At 44.3% G+C, this 17,903-nt stretch overlaps 1 protein-coding gene across 1 annotated transcript; it reads left to right on the top strand.

The window, feature by feature from the left end:
• The first annotated feature begins 16,158 nt into the window (after nucleotides 1-16,158).
• On the top strand, nucleotides 16,159-17,763 carry Tyw2 (tRNA wybutosine-synthesizing protein 2). The gene is given in 2 exon segments (XM_021183798.2): nucleotides 16,159-17,544; nucleotides 17,547-17,763. Coding segments are annotated over 2 exon segments (1,338 nt in total). The 5' UTR covers nucleotides 16,159-16,250; the 3' UTR covers nucleotides 17,591-17,763.
• Nucleotides 17,764-17,903: the final 140 nt, after the last annotated feature.

The raw sequence follows: 17,903 nt of genomic DNA, 5'->3' as shown, positions 1-17,903 counted from the left end.
ATCAATAAACAGTTGGAACCGAGAACTGTCTTGGTTCCAAGACTCAAGAACCTCTGTGGGGAACACGGAGAAGGCACCAGAAGGCCCTTCACGCGGGACAATCCCGGATAAGCTAAGCCGGAGTTCCCCATCCGCCACATCCCCAGGCTCGTTGTCCTCAGCCTGAGGGCCCTCTCTGTTCCCAACTCCCTAAGACTTCCAGCACTTTGGGAATCCAGTGCCCCGGGCTCCTCATAGGAGGACCTTGGGCCCCCTCCGTTGGACTCTGCGGTTTCCAGCAGCGACTGTGCTCAGGAGTCAGTGAACACCAGCTTTGGCCTCAGTATTATGACGTTTCAAACTCTGGGCTGAGGCCCCCACCCAAGGCTAAGTTTTCCCTCACCCCCAGTGCATTGGTGTTTCCTACAAGCCCAGCACCCAATGGCGGCACAGGGTTACTGTAGCCTAGTGCTCTGCGTTGCAGCAAGACAGAATGCAGAGCGGAGAGTCTTCCGTTTCAACAGCCCAAGCAGCGATCCCACATCTCAGGGGCACCCCAGGGACAGGCAAGGCAGAACGTGAAACCGCTTGACCACCTTTTTACCATGTTGCTATATTTTCACCGAACTCCACAAGAAGTGTTTGTTTCATGTTATATACTCCCGTGTGCGTCCCACAGAAAATATACATCTCTCTGGTCATTTTCAACTTTTTGTTTGTTCGTTTGTTTTTCAAGAGAGGATTTCTCTGTGTGGCCCTGGATGTCCTGGAACTCTGTAGACCAGTCTGGCTTTTGAACTTAGCGATCCACCTGCCTCTGCCTCCTGAGTACTGGGATTAAAGGCTCATTTGCAACCTGCATGTATTTTAAATGCTGCACACTTTTCTTTGGCAATGAATAGCAATGGAGACAGGGTCACAGACTCTGGTGGTACATCTGAGGTGACAGAAGGCATCACCATCAATTGACAAGTTCTAATATTTTAATGATAGAGGGTGTTTTATATGTATGAGGTTCACACAGTGAAGTGTATACTATTTGGTATAAATTTAAGGAGAAATCTTGAAGGTGTATCATAATCTGAGTTATTCACACAGCTGCCAAGTACAGAAGACTTCTGGCACCCTACACAATTCCCTACTACCTCCTCCCACTCACTACCCTACCCCCCCCCCCCCCATAACAGGTCTGTCTATTCTACAACTACATGCAGTTGGAACCCTAAATACACAGTATTCTCTCACTGGGCTTTCACAGTGGTTTGTCGCTGACAGGTATGTACTGTGTGATGATACCATTTCTTCTGTTGATGGATTGCTTCTATGTCTTGGTAGTCACAAGTAAAACAGCTGCTTCGTTCTTGTACTGGGTTGGTGTGGGCCTTTGCTTTCATTTCTCTTGAGCAGAAACATCAAAGTGGTCTTACAGAGTCATACACTATGTATCCGTCTTGCTTTATATGAAACTGCTCATAGGTGTGTTGGAGGAGTCTTATGGTTTTAAATCTGTGCTGTGGTCGATGAGTTGCTGTTGCTCTGGGTCCTTGCTAACATTTCGTAGTGTCCATATTTTAAAATTTCTCTCCATTCTAGTGGGTGTGGGTATCTCATGACTTCAATTTGTGTTTATTTGCATGACAAAAACTATGCTGAGTACATCTCCAAGCACTTATTACTCACTTATACATCTTTTTGCAATACAATTATTTGGGTCCTTTATTAAATTTATGGTACCTTTCTGCTGCTCGTTGGCAGAGAACTTTATGTAATGCAAATGTCAGCTTTTAATCTGAGGTGGTTTATGAATTTTTTAATGGGGATTTTAAATTTCAGATTGTTCAGTTGGTTTTTTCCCCTTTGTGGCCAGTGCTTTTGTAATCTTCCTAAGAAGTATTTGTGTCCATGCTAACTTACAACGGTCTTGGTTTGTTTCTTTTTTCTTTTCTTTTCTTTTTTTATAGTTTCAGCTTTTATATTTTTAAATATATTTTTATATATTTTAAATATATTTTATATTTTTTATATTTTCCTGTGTTATGTTACATAGGGATCAAAGGTCTTGTTACATCTGAACATCAAACTTTTTAAAACTTTTTTATATTTATTTTATTTTTATTAGATATTTTCTTCATTTACATTTCAAATGCTATCCCGAAAGTTCCCTATACCCTCCCTCTGCCCTGCTCCCCTATCCACCCACTCCTGCTTCTTGGCCCTGGCATTCCCCTGTACTGGGGCATATAAAGTTTGTAATACCAAGGGGCCTTTCTTCCCAGTGATGGCCGACTCGGCCATCTTCTGATACATATGCAGCCAGAAAGGAAAGTTTGAGGAGTGAGTCTGGGCTGCTTCATAGAAAACAAAGTGGGAGAGGGAGGAATCTCTTCAGAAACACAGTTTGGAATACTAACCTCAGAGCATGTTACAGCTCTGCAGAATATCACAAGCCTCCACGAGGGAAGCCCTGGGGCATTTCCCAGGACTGAGAAAAGGGAAGGAAATGGAGGTAGCATTAATTCCCAGTTATAACCATAATCCTTTATTACACATGGATCCAGAAAATTAAAATATATAATTCAAAATAGATAGTTGTGCTCTTGTTTGTAATCCAGATTTTTAAAAAAAAAAAATCAATAGCAAGGTGTGGTAGCACATGCCTGCCATGCCAGGACTTCTACACTAGCCTTGGCTACATAGCAAGTTTTGAGTCCAGCCAAGTCTACATGAGTATAAGCCAAAGCAATAAAAAAAAAAAAAAAAGGAAAGAAGAATTCAATGTGTCAAACTTTAAAACTTTCGATTTTACTTTCAACTAATGCCTTAGTGTCTTTCCTGTTGCAGTGATTTAAAAAATAAAAAATCAACTTAGGGACTGGAGAGGTGGCTCAGTGGTTAAGAGCAGCAACTGCTCTCCCAGAGGTCCTGAGTTCAATTCCCAGCAACCACATGGTGGCTCACAACCATCTGTAATAGGATCCGATGTCCTCTTCTGGTGTGTCTGAAGACAGTAACAGTGTACTCATGTACATAAAGTAAATAAATAATTTTTTTAAAAAGTAAAAAGATAAAAAAATGAACTTAGACGATGAGGGGCTTATTCCGGCTCATATTCCAGGAACACAATCATGGCAGGGAAATTGAAACAGAAGATTGAGATAGGTAGGTAGAAAAAAGTGCAGAGAGCTATGAATTAATGAATGACTGCCAGCACTCAGATGGCCATCTTCATTTGTATACAATCCTGTATGGAATTATAAAGTATATACAGTCCTGGATATAGTGCTACCCACAGTAAGCAGTTCTTTCAACTCCAAATAAGGTAATCAAGATAACTTCCCAAAGACACACCCATCTCTCAGGTGAATCTAGATTTTGTTGAAGTTGACAACACAGGCCATCACAACTGATATATACTATTTGTATGTATAATGATTTCAGTGCTGGGGCTGAAGCAGCTTTAGTTCTCCCCAGCCTGCTTTTATATCAGTCTAGGTATACCCCAAAAAACGCGGTCAGTTCTTAGATCAAAGACAAAGTCATCAAGCGAGGTAGTAAACCAGGAGCTCACACAAGAAAGTCATCAAGCAAAGCAGTAAGCAAAAGGATCACACAAGGGAGCAATTCTGCAAAGCAGTAAACTAAGCCCCATGGTCACCATCTCTAATGTTATCTGAGCCTACTTCCTTGTCCTAGCCTAGTGACAAATGACAAATTCCGAGAAGCAGCACCAAAAGCTCTCAACATTTCCTCAAAAAAATTTTAAAAAGAACTTCCATATAATCTGGTTACCTCACTTCTGAGAATATCCTAAAAAGGAACAAAGTCTCCTATGGCTACATCCATACATTCATCATTGCTGCCTGTCTTAGTCAGGATTTTACTGCTGTGAACAGACACCATGACCAAGGCAAGTCTTATAAAAAACATTTCATTGGGGCTGGCTTACAGGTTCAGAGGTTCAGTCCATTATCATCAAGGCGGGAGCATGGCAGTATCCAGGCAGACATGATGAAGGCAGAGCTGAAAGTTCTACGTCTTCATCCAAAGGCGGCTAGTGGAAGACTGACTTCCAGGCAATTAGGGTGAGGGTCTTAAGCCCACACCTACAGTGATACACCTACTCCAACCAGGTCACACTTATTCCAACAAGGCCACACCTCCAAATGGTGCCACTCCCTGGTCCAAGAATAGACAAACCAGCCGGGCGGTGGTGGTGCACGCCTTTAATCCCAGCACTCGGGAGGCAGAGGCAGGCAGATTTCTGAGTTCGAGGCCAGCCTGGTCTACAAAGTGAGTTCCAGGACAGCCAGGGCTATACAGAGAAACCCTGTCTTGAAAAACCAAAAAAAGAAAAAAAAAAAAAAAGAATAGACAAACCATCACACTGCTGCACTGGCCAGGACAGCCGAATGGTATCACCAGCCGAGAAGCGCATCAGTGAATGAATGGACACATAAAACGATACACACAGACCTTCACGTACGCATGCCAAACCAAATTCAGAAGAATGAGTCCTCGAAGTACACAACAGACAAAGAAAGACTCTTGGGATATAGGAAAGGAAAGGTAGTCGGGGGGAGGGGAAACAGGAAGGGTTATTGAAGGAAACCCCTTCCTCTGTACCATCAGAATATGTAATGCAAGAGGACCGCAATATACAAAGTGATGTATATTAACATTATATATGTGCATGGGTTATTGTACTATCATATTTTGCATACTATAAGCACACCTAAAAAGAGAACTTTAAATAAAATGTCTCCACATATTTGTTAAGGATCTGTTTCTAAGCAGTTGCTTAGAAAGCCACAGCCATACAGCTTTGTAAATGCCTGCTTTTCCAATTTATTCGACAAACAAACTTCTCCTTTAAGGAGTCCTTCTGTAGTACCAGGAAGCATTCATGAACGCCAAGAGACCGATCAGGAGCAGATCCGATGTAATCGCACTAGGGTCTTTGTTCACAAGCTCAAGCTTGGGCTTAACTCACCGCCAACCCACAGGATGGTTTCAGTGGGAAAAAGCCCGAACACTCACTGGGATGAGGTTTTATAGGAAATGTCAAGAGAGGGTGAGTGTCCTGGGCATATATCCAGAAGATGTTCCAACCGGTAAGGACACATGCTCCACTATGTTCATAGCAGCCTTATTTATAATAGCCAGAAGCTGGAAAGAACCCAGATGCCCCTCAACATAGGAATGGATACAGAAAATGTGGTACATTTACACAATGGAGTACTACTCAGCTATTAAAAAGAATGAATTTATGAAATTCCTAGGCAAATGGATGGACTTGGAGGGCATCATCCTGAGTGAGGTAACCCAATCACAAAAGAACTCGCACAATATGTACTCACTGATAAGTGGATATAGCCCAAAAATTTAGAATACCCAAGATATAAGATACAATTTGCTAAACGCATGAAACTCAAGAAGAACGAAGACCAAAGTGTGGACACTTTGCCCCTTCTTAGAATTGGGAACAAAACACCCATGGAAGGAGTTACAGAGACAAAGTTTGGAGCTGAGACGAAAAGATGGACTATCTAGAAACGGCCATATCCAGGGATCCATCCCATAATCAGCTTCCAAACGCTGACATCATTGCATACACTAGCAAGATTTTGCTAAAAGGACCCAGATATGGCTGTCTCTTGTGAGACTATGCCGGGGCCTGGCACAGAAGTGGATGCTCACAGTCAGCTATTGGATGTATCACAGGGCCCCCAATGGAGGAGCTAGAGAAATTACCCAAGGAGCTGAAGGGGTCTGCAACCCTATAGGTGGAACAACAATATGAACTAACCAGTACCCCAGAGCTCATGTCTCTAGCTGCATATGAATCAGAAGATGGCCTAGTCGGCCATCAGTGGAAAGAGAGGCCCATTGGTCGTACAGTACATACCTCAGTACAGGGGAACGCCAGGGCCAAGAAGTGGGAGTGGGTGGGTAGGGGAGTGGGTGGGGGAGCATGTGGGGGACTTTTGGGATAGCATTGGAAATGTAATTGAAATAAATACCCAATAAAATATATGGAAAAATAAATTAAATAAATTAATATATATATAAAAGAGAGGGCAAGTGTTCCAGCCCGGCAAGCATCTAATTGGGGGGGGGGGTGGCTACTGTGGCCTTGAGCATAATTGCCTGGTGCTAGGAGCCAAACCATAAACCTTCTGCTTTCCTCCCCATTAGAAGTTGTTAGAAAGTGCCAGGGGCTGGCTTGTAACCTGGAGGTGCACATTTGTTGGGGAATAACCTGAAGACTGGTGCTAGACTCAGGTCTTATTGGGGGAGAGGAGGGGGATTCGGAGGATAACCTGGGGACGTAGGTCTTATTGGGGGTAGCCTGGAAACTGGTGCTAGGTACCAGTCTGTTAGTTAACTTGAGTTTAACCTTATGTCAGGCTCTCTATGATAGAGTCTAAACCAAAAAACTGTGGTCTCTCACTGCCATATTACCTTGGTGGGTCATCCTTTGTGTCCTCCTGATACCACCAGTAATTATGTAACTACCCCAGTAGGACAAGACACAGAAGAATAATTAGTGGAGTTCAGCACAAAATAAAAATAGAGAGTCGCTTATTCAAAAAGTATGTTTTCCAAGACAGCAACAGCCGAGTGCTAAACACAACACATGGTGCTTCCGAGTCTTAGGCCAGGTGCAACTGCAGAGGCCACACAACCTTGGAGCCAGTGCTCACTCTGATGTTATCAGCTAAGGCTACTGAGGACAGAAGTTGCCCCAATGATCATGTGTTTGTTAGCTGCTGGTCAGTGTCCCCCTGCACCCAGAATACAGAAATATCAGGTAAGTGAATGAGTGAGCAGATGAATCATGGGAAGCATTCTCCCTAAGACAGAATGTCGTGTCCTAAGATTGCAGCAACAATGTGCCACACACTAAGTACTTGAAGGATCAGAGTCTATTTCCTCATAATCCTCCAGGCTTAAAGTTAAAATGTCAGGAGCACCACGTTCTCTCTGAGAGGTCTCTAGGAAACTCCTCCCTGAGTGTTCCTGCTGCAGGTGGCTCTTATGCTTTTAGCTTGTCTCAAAGTCATGTTCCTGTCTTCCTTCTTCAAGTATTTTTGTGGGTCTTCATCTCTTCATATAAGGTCTCCAGATGTCAGATTTATCCACTATAGCTTCATCCTGATTATATCTGCAATGACCAAATCAGGTCATACGAGATTCTAGGCAGACACAAGGAGAGGGACCACTATACAATCCATTCCATCTGTCTGTACGACATCCTTCAGAATGCCTCCGGAGCCGTGTCTGCTAGTTTATGCTTAACAATTCATATGAATTGCAATGTAATGTTATTGCCAACCCAATGTATCTCAAAGGATACACAAAACCATACAAATCATAAGAAGGCATGTATAATAAATGAAGTATAATCTGGGGAACTGAAAATTCGGGGATGTGGTTAGGTAACCGATATCAATCAGGGCATCTTAGGAATGTGAAGAACATCCACCGCAAAAGATGAATGGGAAAATGGGTGAAACTCAGAAACTAGTGTTTATTGCCTGAGTTGTGTGAATGGCTGTGAGGTAGCTGGTTAGATATCCCCATAGGATGATCAGAACCAATGGCTCTCTCCTCCCTGGAGGCGGGGGTGTGGAGTCTAGGAGGTTAACATTTGCATAAGCTGTCCATTAAGGACCCAAAACAAACCCACTTTATACACGGTTAGTAGCTTAGAATCATGAAGTGTGTGTGTGTGTGTGTACATGTCTGTATACAGTGGAGTAATTAAATAGATCATCTAGTTCTTTGCTGAATGTTCACTTAATCCTTCTTTGAACTGTTGGTGTAGCAGGGGTTATGGTTTTGTTAAAGTAATTCCCTGTAAGAAAGAAAAGGAAGCCTTGAGCAATCGCTAATTTATATTTAACTCTCACTTGATAGTGAAATAAGAGACCTGGGAAACTCTCACACCCTGTAGGAACCCAAAGGAGTCGCTTAGCCACATCTTGCTATCCTTTAGCCTGAGAAGCAGAGACGTAAAGACTTGCTGTCTGGACTTCCAGTTGACCAGATGGAGTCCCTCTGTGAGCATCCGCACCATCCTGAGCCATCTTCCACCTTGTCACCCTGCTGCTGCTCTCCTCTGGCTACCTGTGTCCACCAAAGTGTCTGGCTACGCTCCTCCAAGTGCAAGTGCAGGCATTGCTTCCCTCTACCCACCTATAAAACAATCTATAGTGGGAGCATACGACCCTCTTCTCCCTCCAAGACCTGTCTCTCTGAAGTCTGTGAAGTGGGACCACTCTGCTGCCTCCGCACTGTCTGTGTCCTTTGTTATGCTGAAGACACAAACTCAGGTTCTTTTGCCTGTTTAGCAAGCATGCTACTCACTACGTCAACTCCCAGTGCCATAAATGCATTTTTATTTAGCAGACATTAATCTTCTAATCACTAGAAAGCTGCGTTCTTGGTCATGATTTGGCCCATTTAGGTAATTTTCTGCTACTGATGATGACCTTGGAGGAGTCCATTTGGCATAACAATGGTGAATACTGGAGGCAGGCTAACTTCATGAGTAAAAGAGGCTTCTTCACATTTTGGGAGGTTGAAAGTCTAAAGAGCATGATCCTGTCTGTAATGAGGAGCCCCTTCAGTGCTGTATCACGTCATAGTAGATAGAAATGGCAAAGATGTATGGAAACAAGAACCCAATGAGACAGGAAGCCCAAGTAATGCAAAGGTCCAAGGAAAGGACAGGTCTTCACTTGACCTATGAACACTTCCCACTAGGACCCATCTCTTAAAAGTCCCACCTCCGCAGTGAAGACCATGGAAATCTCCAGTGTATGAAAGTTTGAAGAACAAGCCTCGTTGAAACCCGACCACCCTTTCTCTACAGTCAAACAAATCCATTCACTGATTCAAAACACCAATGTCTGGTTTTAAATCTTTGTTTTAAAACAATTGTTGTCTTTCTTAGTTACTTTTCCTTTTTATTTTTTTAAGATTTATTTATTGTTATATGTAAGTACACTGTAGCTGACTTTCGACGCACCAGAAGAGGGCATCAGATCTCATTACGGATGGTTGTGAGCCACCAGGTGGTTGCTGGGATTTGAACTCAGGAACTTCAGAAGAGCCATCAGTGCTCTTACCCGCTGAGCCATCTCACCAGCCCCTTAGTTACTTTTCTATTGCCCTGACAAAACACCTTGACCAAGGCAATTCATAAAAGAGAGTGTTTAATCTGAGTCCATGACCATGATGGCGGGGAGCATGGTAGCAGGCAGACACTTTTATATGTGATCAGACCTGGTGCTGGAGCAGGGTGTGAGAGCTTCTACGTGATCAGACCTGGTGCTGGAACAGGGTCTGAGAGCTTCTATGTGATCCACAGCTGTGAATAAGGGGGAGAGGAGAGAGAGACAGAAAGAGACAGAGAGAGATAGAGAGTGCTAACCTGAAATGGCATGAACCTCTGAAACCTCCAATGGCACACCTCCTCCAAGGCTAACCCTGGTAATTCTTCCCAGGTAATTTATCAGCTGGGGGCCAAGCATTCACATCTATGAGCCTGGGGGGGGGGTGCATTCTATTTCAAACCACCACACGTTCAGAGCATGCATTAGCGTCTTCTCTTCCATTATGAAACTCTTACCTTCTGTCACATCCCTTGGTAACACAAGATACAATCTAGGTCAGCTAGAGTGTGGTTTAGTAAATACGGTAGACTGCTGGGTCCGATCTGCAGAGATTTGGATGAATATATGCTTAATTTGGGGGTGATCCTAGGAATGTGCTTTTGAGATACGCTCTCTCAGAGCACTCTGATGGGGGAGGGTTGTGTAGGGAGAACTTCCCAATAAGCTGCTTTGGTGAGTGGAATTTCAGACAGTGTGAAGCTACAGACCCTCTGGACTAGGGAGAGTACTTGAAGCTATTCAGTTCTGTACTGTTAATTTCACCTGGGACCTAAGACTCTAGCACAGCATCATTAATTTGCTGATACAAAAATTCATGCCCAGGTAATTAAGAGATGTGCCTGGAGCTACGAAGTTATTAACTGGCAGGGCTGATAGCTGTGTCTTTTTCTGAGACCAGACTTACCTTAGATCCCACAATGACAGCCCTATGACCCTGTCCTGACTACATAATACACAGCACAACAATGTGAGGATGGCCTTGGGCAAGGTGCTACTAAGTCTCTCTAGGCCTTGGTCTCATCAATCATAAGGCCTAGGTAAAATATTAAGATGGAATGTTAAGGCCTAGGTAACTGTTGCCTGTCTAGCCTGCCATTTTGTGCTGTCATTAACATTATAAGAAAACTTTCTCATATGTTGTTTCTGCTGTTACTGGGAAACTTTCTCATGCCCAAGTTGGTTACATATTCTGTTATGTTCTATGCCCTTGAAAACCAATCACAATAGAAGTCAGTAGAACTGCTTTGTATAGTTACCCACAATAAGCTTGGGTCCCAATATAAGAAGCACATCTGCACCAATATACAAAACTATTTGGAATAAGACTTCCATTTTGAGTACGAAGTCAAGTAAAGTTTAAGTTCCCAAGACCTCCCTGGGAACTGACATCCTACCTGGCAGAAAGAGACATGTACGTGGGCAATCCTGGAGGGTAAGTTAAGACATGAATGTTAGACAAGGCACGTCTTCTGCCACAGTTGAATACCCCAAACAATGGGAACTTAATAAGTGTACAGCGAAGACATGTTCCTGAGGAAATCCCCTATCCCTAAATCCTAACTAGAGAAATAACGTGGCACAGATTTTTGTGGCTCCCAAGTCTGAACTGTGGCCCTGACCAATCAGTTCTGGGGCTCAATAAACTATCCCTGTCTGACTGAGATTGGTGTCCATGAGGCGACTCCTGGACCCCAGCAGTCAGTAGATCAAGAATGAAGCTCAACTTGGGGCTGTTGTGCAGACTGTCTTAGGGTTTTATTGCTGTGAAGAAACAAAATGACCAAAACAATATTATTATCATCGTGGCAGGAAGCAGGGCAGCAAGCAGGCAAACTTGATGCTGGAGGAGCTGAGAGTTCTACATCTTAATCCATAGGCAACAGAGGAAAGACTGAATTCCACACTGGATGGAACTTGAGCATAGGAGACCTCAAAGCCTCTCCCTACAGTGACCCACTTCTTCCAACAAGGCCACACCCACTCCAAGAGGGCCACGCCTCCTAATAGTGCTATCCGCTATGGGCCAAACATTCAAACACATGAATCTATGGGGGAGCGGAGGGGGATAGGGGTACATACCTATTCAAACCACCTAACCAAGTAACATCGTACACAACATTTTCACAAGACCAAACTTAATACAATACTCAAAATAAACATGTGCTTCTGGCTATATTTTGAAGTATTAATTTATGTCTCTCCCATTTCCTCCTTTGTATCATTCATAATCACAATCTGCTCACTCTCCATCACCCTAGTCGGGATGGAGCAAAAAACAGCAGGAGTTACCTGCCTGATTCCCTGGATGCCTTCCTAAGCCTTGGAATCACAGAAGAATTCAAGACTAAATGAAAGCCACAGCGAGAAGGAACGCTGGCATTGGGGACTCAGGATTTTGGAGAGAAGAAACAGACAGAGGGGGAAACGTGGGTCCTGAGCGAAAGGGAAAGATAGCCCACACCTCCTACTCCTCGGGTGTGCCTGGAAAGACTATAACGCTGGGAACCCTCAATGACGAACCAGAGGGAGACTGTAGTGACCACAGTTTACTAGGGCCACCTCCCTATACCTTAGTGTCATGATACCCCTAAAATCAAGTACAGGATGAGAGAGTGCAAAACCGTGGCTCAAGCATGAGCAGGGAGGACCCCAGGAAGGAAGCTAATTTTCCATCGGCTGAGAGAAGGAGAACCACGAGACCAGGGTTCACACTGATGGAAGTAAAGAAGCCAGTGCTCACTGCACAGGCCGTGGCTGAGTGTCCAAAACCACGTACAGCCAAAAGAAAGGAACTCACCAGCACAGGAGAATACGCTGCCAATGAGAACCCTTGAGCTAGCAGAAAAGAGGGTAGTGTACTCTCAGATCGTCTCCCAGCATCCTCGGGGCACACATGCTTAGAACAGCTGGCAGCACATTCAGATTCTGTTTCAGAATCCCTTTGTTGGGAAGTGATGTCTCTGTGGTTACAAGTGTGCCCTCCTCTTGCAGAGGATAGCAATTCACTTCCTAACAGTATATCAAGTAACTCTAGCCTGTAATTCTAGCTACAAAAGGCCTAACACCTTCTTTTGGCCTTTCTGCCCCCCCCCCACACACACACATGAAAATAAATATTTTTCAAAAAAAATCTAATTAGAGTGTGAAGACCCAAAGAATCTTTCACACTCTAATTAGTGATCCTTGCACAATCTTTGCCCTTCTGGTGCTCAGCACCGCACAACACATTTATAGAATCAGAAGACATTTGGCCTTGCACCTTCCAGCTAAGATGTCAAGTGAGTTTTTGGCTAACTTTGGAATGTTACTGGAAGGTAGTCCTAAAGTGAATAGCTACCAATAGCCTTATACATGTGGGGATGATTGCAATCTCTTGCATGTACCCCACTGAGTCAAAACTCAATGCACTCTTATTTTGACTTCGCCTACCAGGTTTCCAAAATGCCAGCAGCCTCTCCAGGGCTACATTACATAGATGGGAGTGGGCCAGAGGGGAGAATGAACAGCACGGCACGGTGATCCTTATGGCTTTTGATTAAAACATCTTATTTCGCAAACTTTACAAAGACATATGACCCACATGTAAGGAGATTGCTCAGCACACACTCGGTCGCACACACACACAATTGGAAGGGGCCCATGCAGGTGAACATTTCTGAAACTTAATCTTTAAGAACAAGAGTGAGGAGACTGTGGTGGTGCACGCCTTTAGTTCCAGCACTTGGGAGGCAGAGGCAGGTGGATCTCTGTGAGTTCAAGGATAACCAGATCCTGAAAGCAAAATAGCCCACTCTGAGAAGTCACTGGCTCACTACTGCATGCACCCTCTCATTCAGGCACTGTGCAAAGCTTCAAGGGAGGGAGAAGAGAGGGCCCTTGTTCCAGAAGAGGCCACTGTTTGACAAGGATATCTGACCTGTGCCACCTGTGAGACATGAACAGAAAACTTGATAGCATGTTAAGGAAGAGCTATAACTTTCTATAGATTTAATGGTAGAAGGGGTGGGGAGAGGCAGAGAAAAGTGGCTGGGAAACATAGGGACTATACCTTAGGTAAGTTCAAAGATGAGGGGAGGTTTTTGCAAGTAAGAGATGGGCGTGCCTTCTCTTCAGCCTTCTCTTAGGATATGATAGGTCACTGTCTTCAGTGATTCTCGAAAGTTTTCATATGAGGATTGGCCAGATGTGTAAAAAGCATCTAGTGAGCCAAAGGAAGGTGGAGAGAATGCCCACACAGCTCTGAGCCAGAGGTGAGGAATTTTTTTTTTTTTTTTTTTTTTTGCATTTCTTTTTGGAAATGTCACCAACTTAGTGGCCATGCATGCCCCCAGTGGAATCATGTGGTACTACAACTATATATGGGTTCGGTGCATCACTCTAAAAACCAATGTTTATCACACAGTGAAACCTATGTACTACTAATGCGTTCCTGGATAGAGCTACGTTTGCTTACCTGGGTAGTCCGTGACAGTAAAGGGCATCTAAGGGTGTCGAGTAAGGCCAGTGGAAGAGGTGCGATCCTTGAAGAGCTTTAGACTTGCAAACCATCCAGGACTTTTGTCAGTTTTGACTGCTCTTTGCTGGCTATTGCTGCCCTCTAGCGACAATATTTTGAAACGAAAACACTCAAACTACGAAGTAATTTTATTTCTTCTATCCAGCCTTTCATTTAACAGTTCACTTACACGTTCTTTATGTAAATACATTATGTCCAACTATGTGTGGCAGTACTCGTGAAAATAATAATGAAATACAGTAAGGGAGAAAGTCCAGCTCCATCCCCTAGCTCTTGGAAACAAACCAACCCCCTCTGGGGAAAGATAGCCAGCATGAGATGAAAAGATTTTGACTGTAAAATTCTGCATGGTGATATGGAATCAGGCTTGTCTTACTGAAGAAGGACAGGATGGGAGAAAGAAGTCCTGTGAAGGCACTTGTTGTCTCAGGTCTGACAAGTATGGTGGAATAACAGGGCAGAAGTACAGTTTTCTGGGCACAGAAGAGGGGTAGAAGTGTGTGTGTGTGTGTGTGTGTGTGTGTTTGTGTGTGTGTGATAAGATCTTATCTAATGCTTAGATCTGTATGAGGTACCTAAGCAGTTCTGGAGAGAGACTGTGTGGTCTCAGTAAGAAAGACTATAGAATATTGTGTTTGGGGGGTTATAGGAATATGTATGACCAGGGATTGACCCCAGACTCTGGAGCATACTAGACAAGCACTCTACCACCCCAGAATTGTTTTACTTGCATGAACTGAAAAGATACCTGCTAGCAGACAGAACATTCCACACATCAAGAGCAGAGCAGACACTCCTGTCAAATGCACATAGAACGTTCCCCGGAACAGACCATATTCTAAACTATGAGAAAGGCTCCAGTAAGTCTAAAGGAGCCCAAGTCATACAAAATATGTTCTCTGACAATGGTAGTGTACATTTTTTCAATAAACTGAAATAAATAAAGACAAGAATTTGGAAAACTTTTTTAAGAATACGGAAATAAAGCAATGCAGCCTTAAATAACCAGTGAGCCACGGAAGAAAAAGATACAGATACCCCGAGTCCTCAAGCCTGGTAGGAAAAGGATGCTCTCAATGGGGAGTGCTAGAAATAAGTCCCAGGTTGAAAAGGAAGAGACTACCATCCCAACCTAATTGTCTGGACCAGGCAAACTTCACCTCTTGATCAAGAGGGTGTGCTTAGAAGAGAGAACACACAAACACAGGAAGTGCATTTGGCTTGTATTCTAACTCAGGTGGTAACTGGGTCTGTTCCCCAGTCTGGAGTCCAGCCTCACAACCTTAATTAAGGGAACTGGCGCACAGGAAATAATGAAAGCTGAAAGGGGTCAGGGTTAGAAGAAGAAAGAAGTCACTGCTACAGGATATCAAATTCCAGGAATACAGCAATGGACCTTTGTGTAAATAAAGGGATTACTGGGTAGGTGGAAAATTAAAACATTTGCATAAAAGTCTCACAATTGGGGAGAGATAAAAAAGATTTCAACTTCTGTCCTAAACAGAAGTTTTCCAGCATTTGATAGAAAAGTCTCACATTTGATATTTCTTACAGGGCCCACATAAATGTGTTACGGCTATAGCTCATGAATATTCATTTCACTGTTTACATTTACAGACCTATAAGTCTATGCGTTAAAGGACTAGAATGGCCTGGCAAGACGGCTGCACAAGTAAAGGAGCTTGCAACCAAGTCAGACAACCTGAGTTTCATTTCTTCCTCAGAGCTCACATGGTGGAAAAAGAGGAGAGACACTGAAAGTTGTCTTCTGACCTTGACACCTGCACTATGGCGTGAGTACGCTGCCCCCTAAAAGATAAATGTGTTTTACAAAAGATAAGAGATTCAGCAATTATGAGATTTTGATGATTTTGCAAAAGACCTGGGTTTGGTTCTCTCTTTCTACCATGTGGGGTCTGGGAATCCTGGTTGTCAGGCTTGGTGGCAAGTAACTCCCTTACCCTCTGGGCCATCTCTCAGAATAGCAATTCTCTCAAGGTGGTTCGGGTAATCTACATTTTCTAGACAAAGATTCCCATTTTTGAGAGTTGACATGTTTCCCTCCTTGGATAACAAGGCAGCCGTGATGAAAATCTTTGCAAGAAAAGGGAATAAGGAAGCTTTATAACATTTCATTTCCAACAGTAAGGTGGCTGGTGCTAATTTATAAGCAACACTAGAGTTTTGGAATCCTTTTTGCAAATTCAATCCACTTCAAATTCACTTTTCAAAAAAATTACGAGCATCGCTAAAGAGAGTGTATAACGTTTCCGGAGGATATCGACTCATTTCATGAGTTTCAGTTCATAGAATTACTAAGTTTCCTAAGTACAGACTGACCATAACAAAAATGGCTGCCGCGGTTTCAGAAAACAACCCACTGCACCCGAAATTCCATTCCCTGATCGCAGTAATACTTCGAGATCTGGCTTTGTTTATTGACGTCACTTCCGCTGAGCCGTAGCGGAGCGAGTTTAGCTTTTCCGGTTGTAGCGGAAGATTTGCAGAGAGAGAGAGCAGTCCGACCGGAGAATCTCGCTGATGGACGGCGATGGGGTACAAACACTAGCGACATGGAGAGAGAGTGTGAGGAGTCTGTAGTTGTCGCAGTTGTGACTGAGCCCCGGTTCACGCAGAGATACCGAGACTACCTGGAGAAGCAGAAACTCTTGGACAGGCTACACCGGGTGGCGAAGCTGCGGGATGGCGCGGTGGCGCTGCCGGTGCTGGCGGAAAGCCTTTCTGAGCAGCATCTGCAGGAGCTGAGGGATCGCGTGGCCCCGGGCAGCACCTGTGTGCTGACGCGGCTCCCGGATCCTCTTCCTTCCAAAAAGGCCCGGGTTCGTTCACCTGCTCAGATACTGTGTCTGGAGGTGAGGCGTTGGGTGGAGGATCGCGGAGTGACGTGGTCCGCTGAGTTGGAGGCAGATTTGCCCCGGTCTTGGCAACGGCATGGTGACCTAATGGTGCTTAGTGAAGACTGCTTCCAAGCCACGCCGTGGAAAGGTCTGGAGCCAGAACTCTGGGAGACTGTTGCCTCGGTCCTCGGAGTTCAACGTTTGGCAAAACGAGGGCGGGTGCTACCTGATGGGACTCGAACTCCGTCAGTGACTCTGCTGCTGGGTGACCATGGCTGGGTAGAGCATATGGATAATGGCATCCGGTATAAGTTTGATGTGACACAGTGCATGTTCTCCTTCGGAAACATCACCGAGAAACTTCGAGTGGCGTCTCTGTCCTGTGCTGGAGAGGTGCTGGTGGATCTCTACGCAGGGATTGGTTATTTTACATTGCCCTTCCTAGTTCATGCTGGCGCTGCCTTCGTACATGCCTGTGAATGGAATCCTCATGCTGTAGTTGCTTTAAGAAACAACTTGGAGATCAATGGCGTGGCAGACCGGTGCCAAATACATTTTGGGGACAACAGGGAACTGAAACTCTCAAACACTGCAGATAGGGTGAACCTCGGGCTCATTCCCAGTTCTAAAGAAGGCTGGCCTGTTGCCTGCCAAGTGCTTCGGAAGGACGTTGGGGGTATTCTGCATATCCACCAAAATGTGGAGTCTTTCTCAGGAAAGACTCCACAGCCACCTGGAAGCAATAACGTGGAAAAAGAGCACTGGCCTCGTCCCCAGAAAATCACCACTGATACACAGGGAAATGGAACTACTGAGAATTTCAGGGGGGATATGTCACCGGCCAACAAACCAGAGTGGTGGAGATGGGCAGAATCTGCAGAAACTCAGATCGCCTCTCTTCTTCATCAAGTGCATGGGAAACCATGGAGGACACGAATCTTGCATGTCCACCCAGTGAAATCTTACGCCCCTCACGTGGATCACATAGTCCTAGATCTAGAATGCCGCCCCTAACCTCTAGTTGGCTAGAAGGAGTAGATTTACTGATGCAGTAGTTGGCCAGATGAGTGGCCCTTAGTACCTCAGCAAGGGCTGTGTTCTTACCCTTCTGTTCTCTGGTGACCTTTTAAAGTGATCTGTGGTCTGAAAATGAACTCTAGATCGATCCAAAGAATTTTGTCTTCTGTTGAGCACATTGAGAATGTATTAAAGTATCAGAGGAAACCAATGTGACTCATTAAAATAGGATTCATCTGTGCAGACATGAATTCTGCATTTTTACCTTAGCTTTCAGTGATATGGCCTTAATATTCATTTGGTCTTGGGTTTATTTGCATATAGAGTTCCCTTGAGTTGGATCGTGTGGCT

Source organism: Mus caroli, unplaced genomic scaffold (assembly GCF_978045245.1).
Source record: "Mus caroli unplaced genomic scaffold, Mus_caroli_1 scaffold_16, whole genome shotgun sequence".
In the NCBI taxonomy this organism is placed as follows: Eukaryota; Metazoa; Chordata; class Mammalia; order Rodentia; family Muridae; genus Mus; species Mus caroli.
Note: the sequence above shows the minus strand (reverse complement) of the source record. Positions and strands in the feature narration are given on the sequence as shown.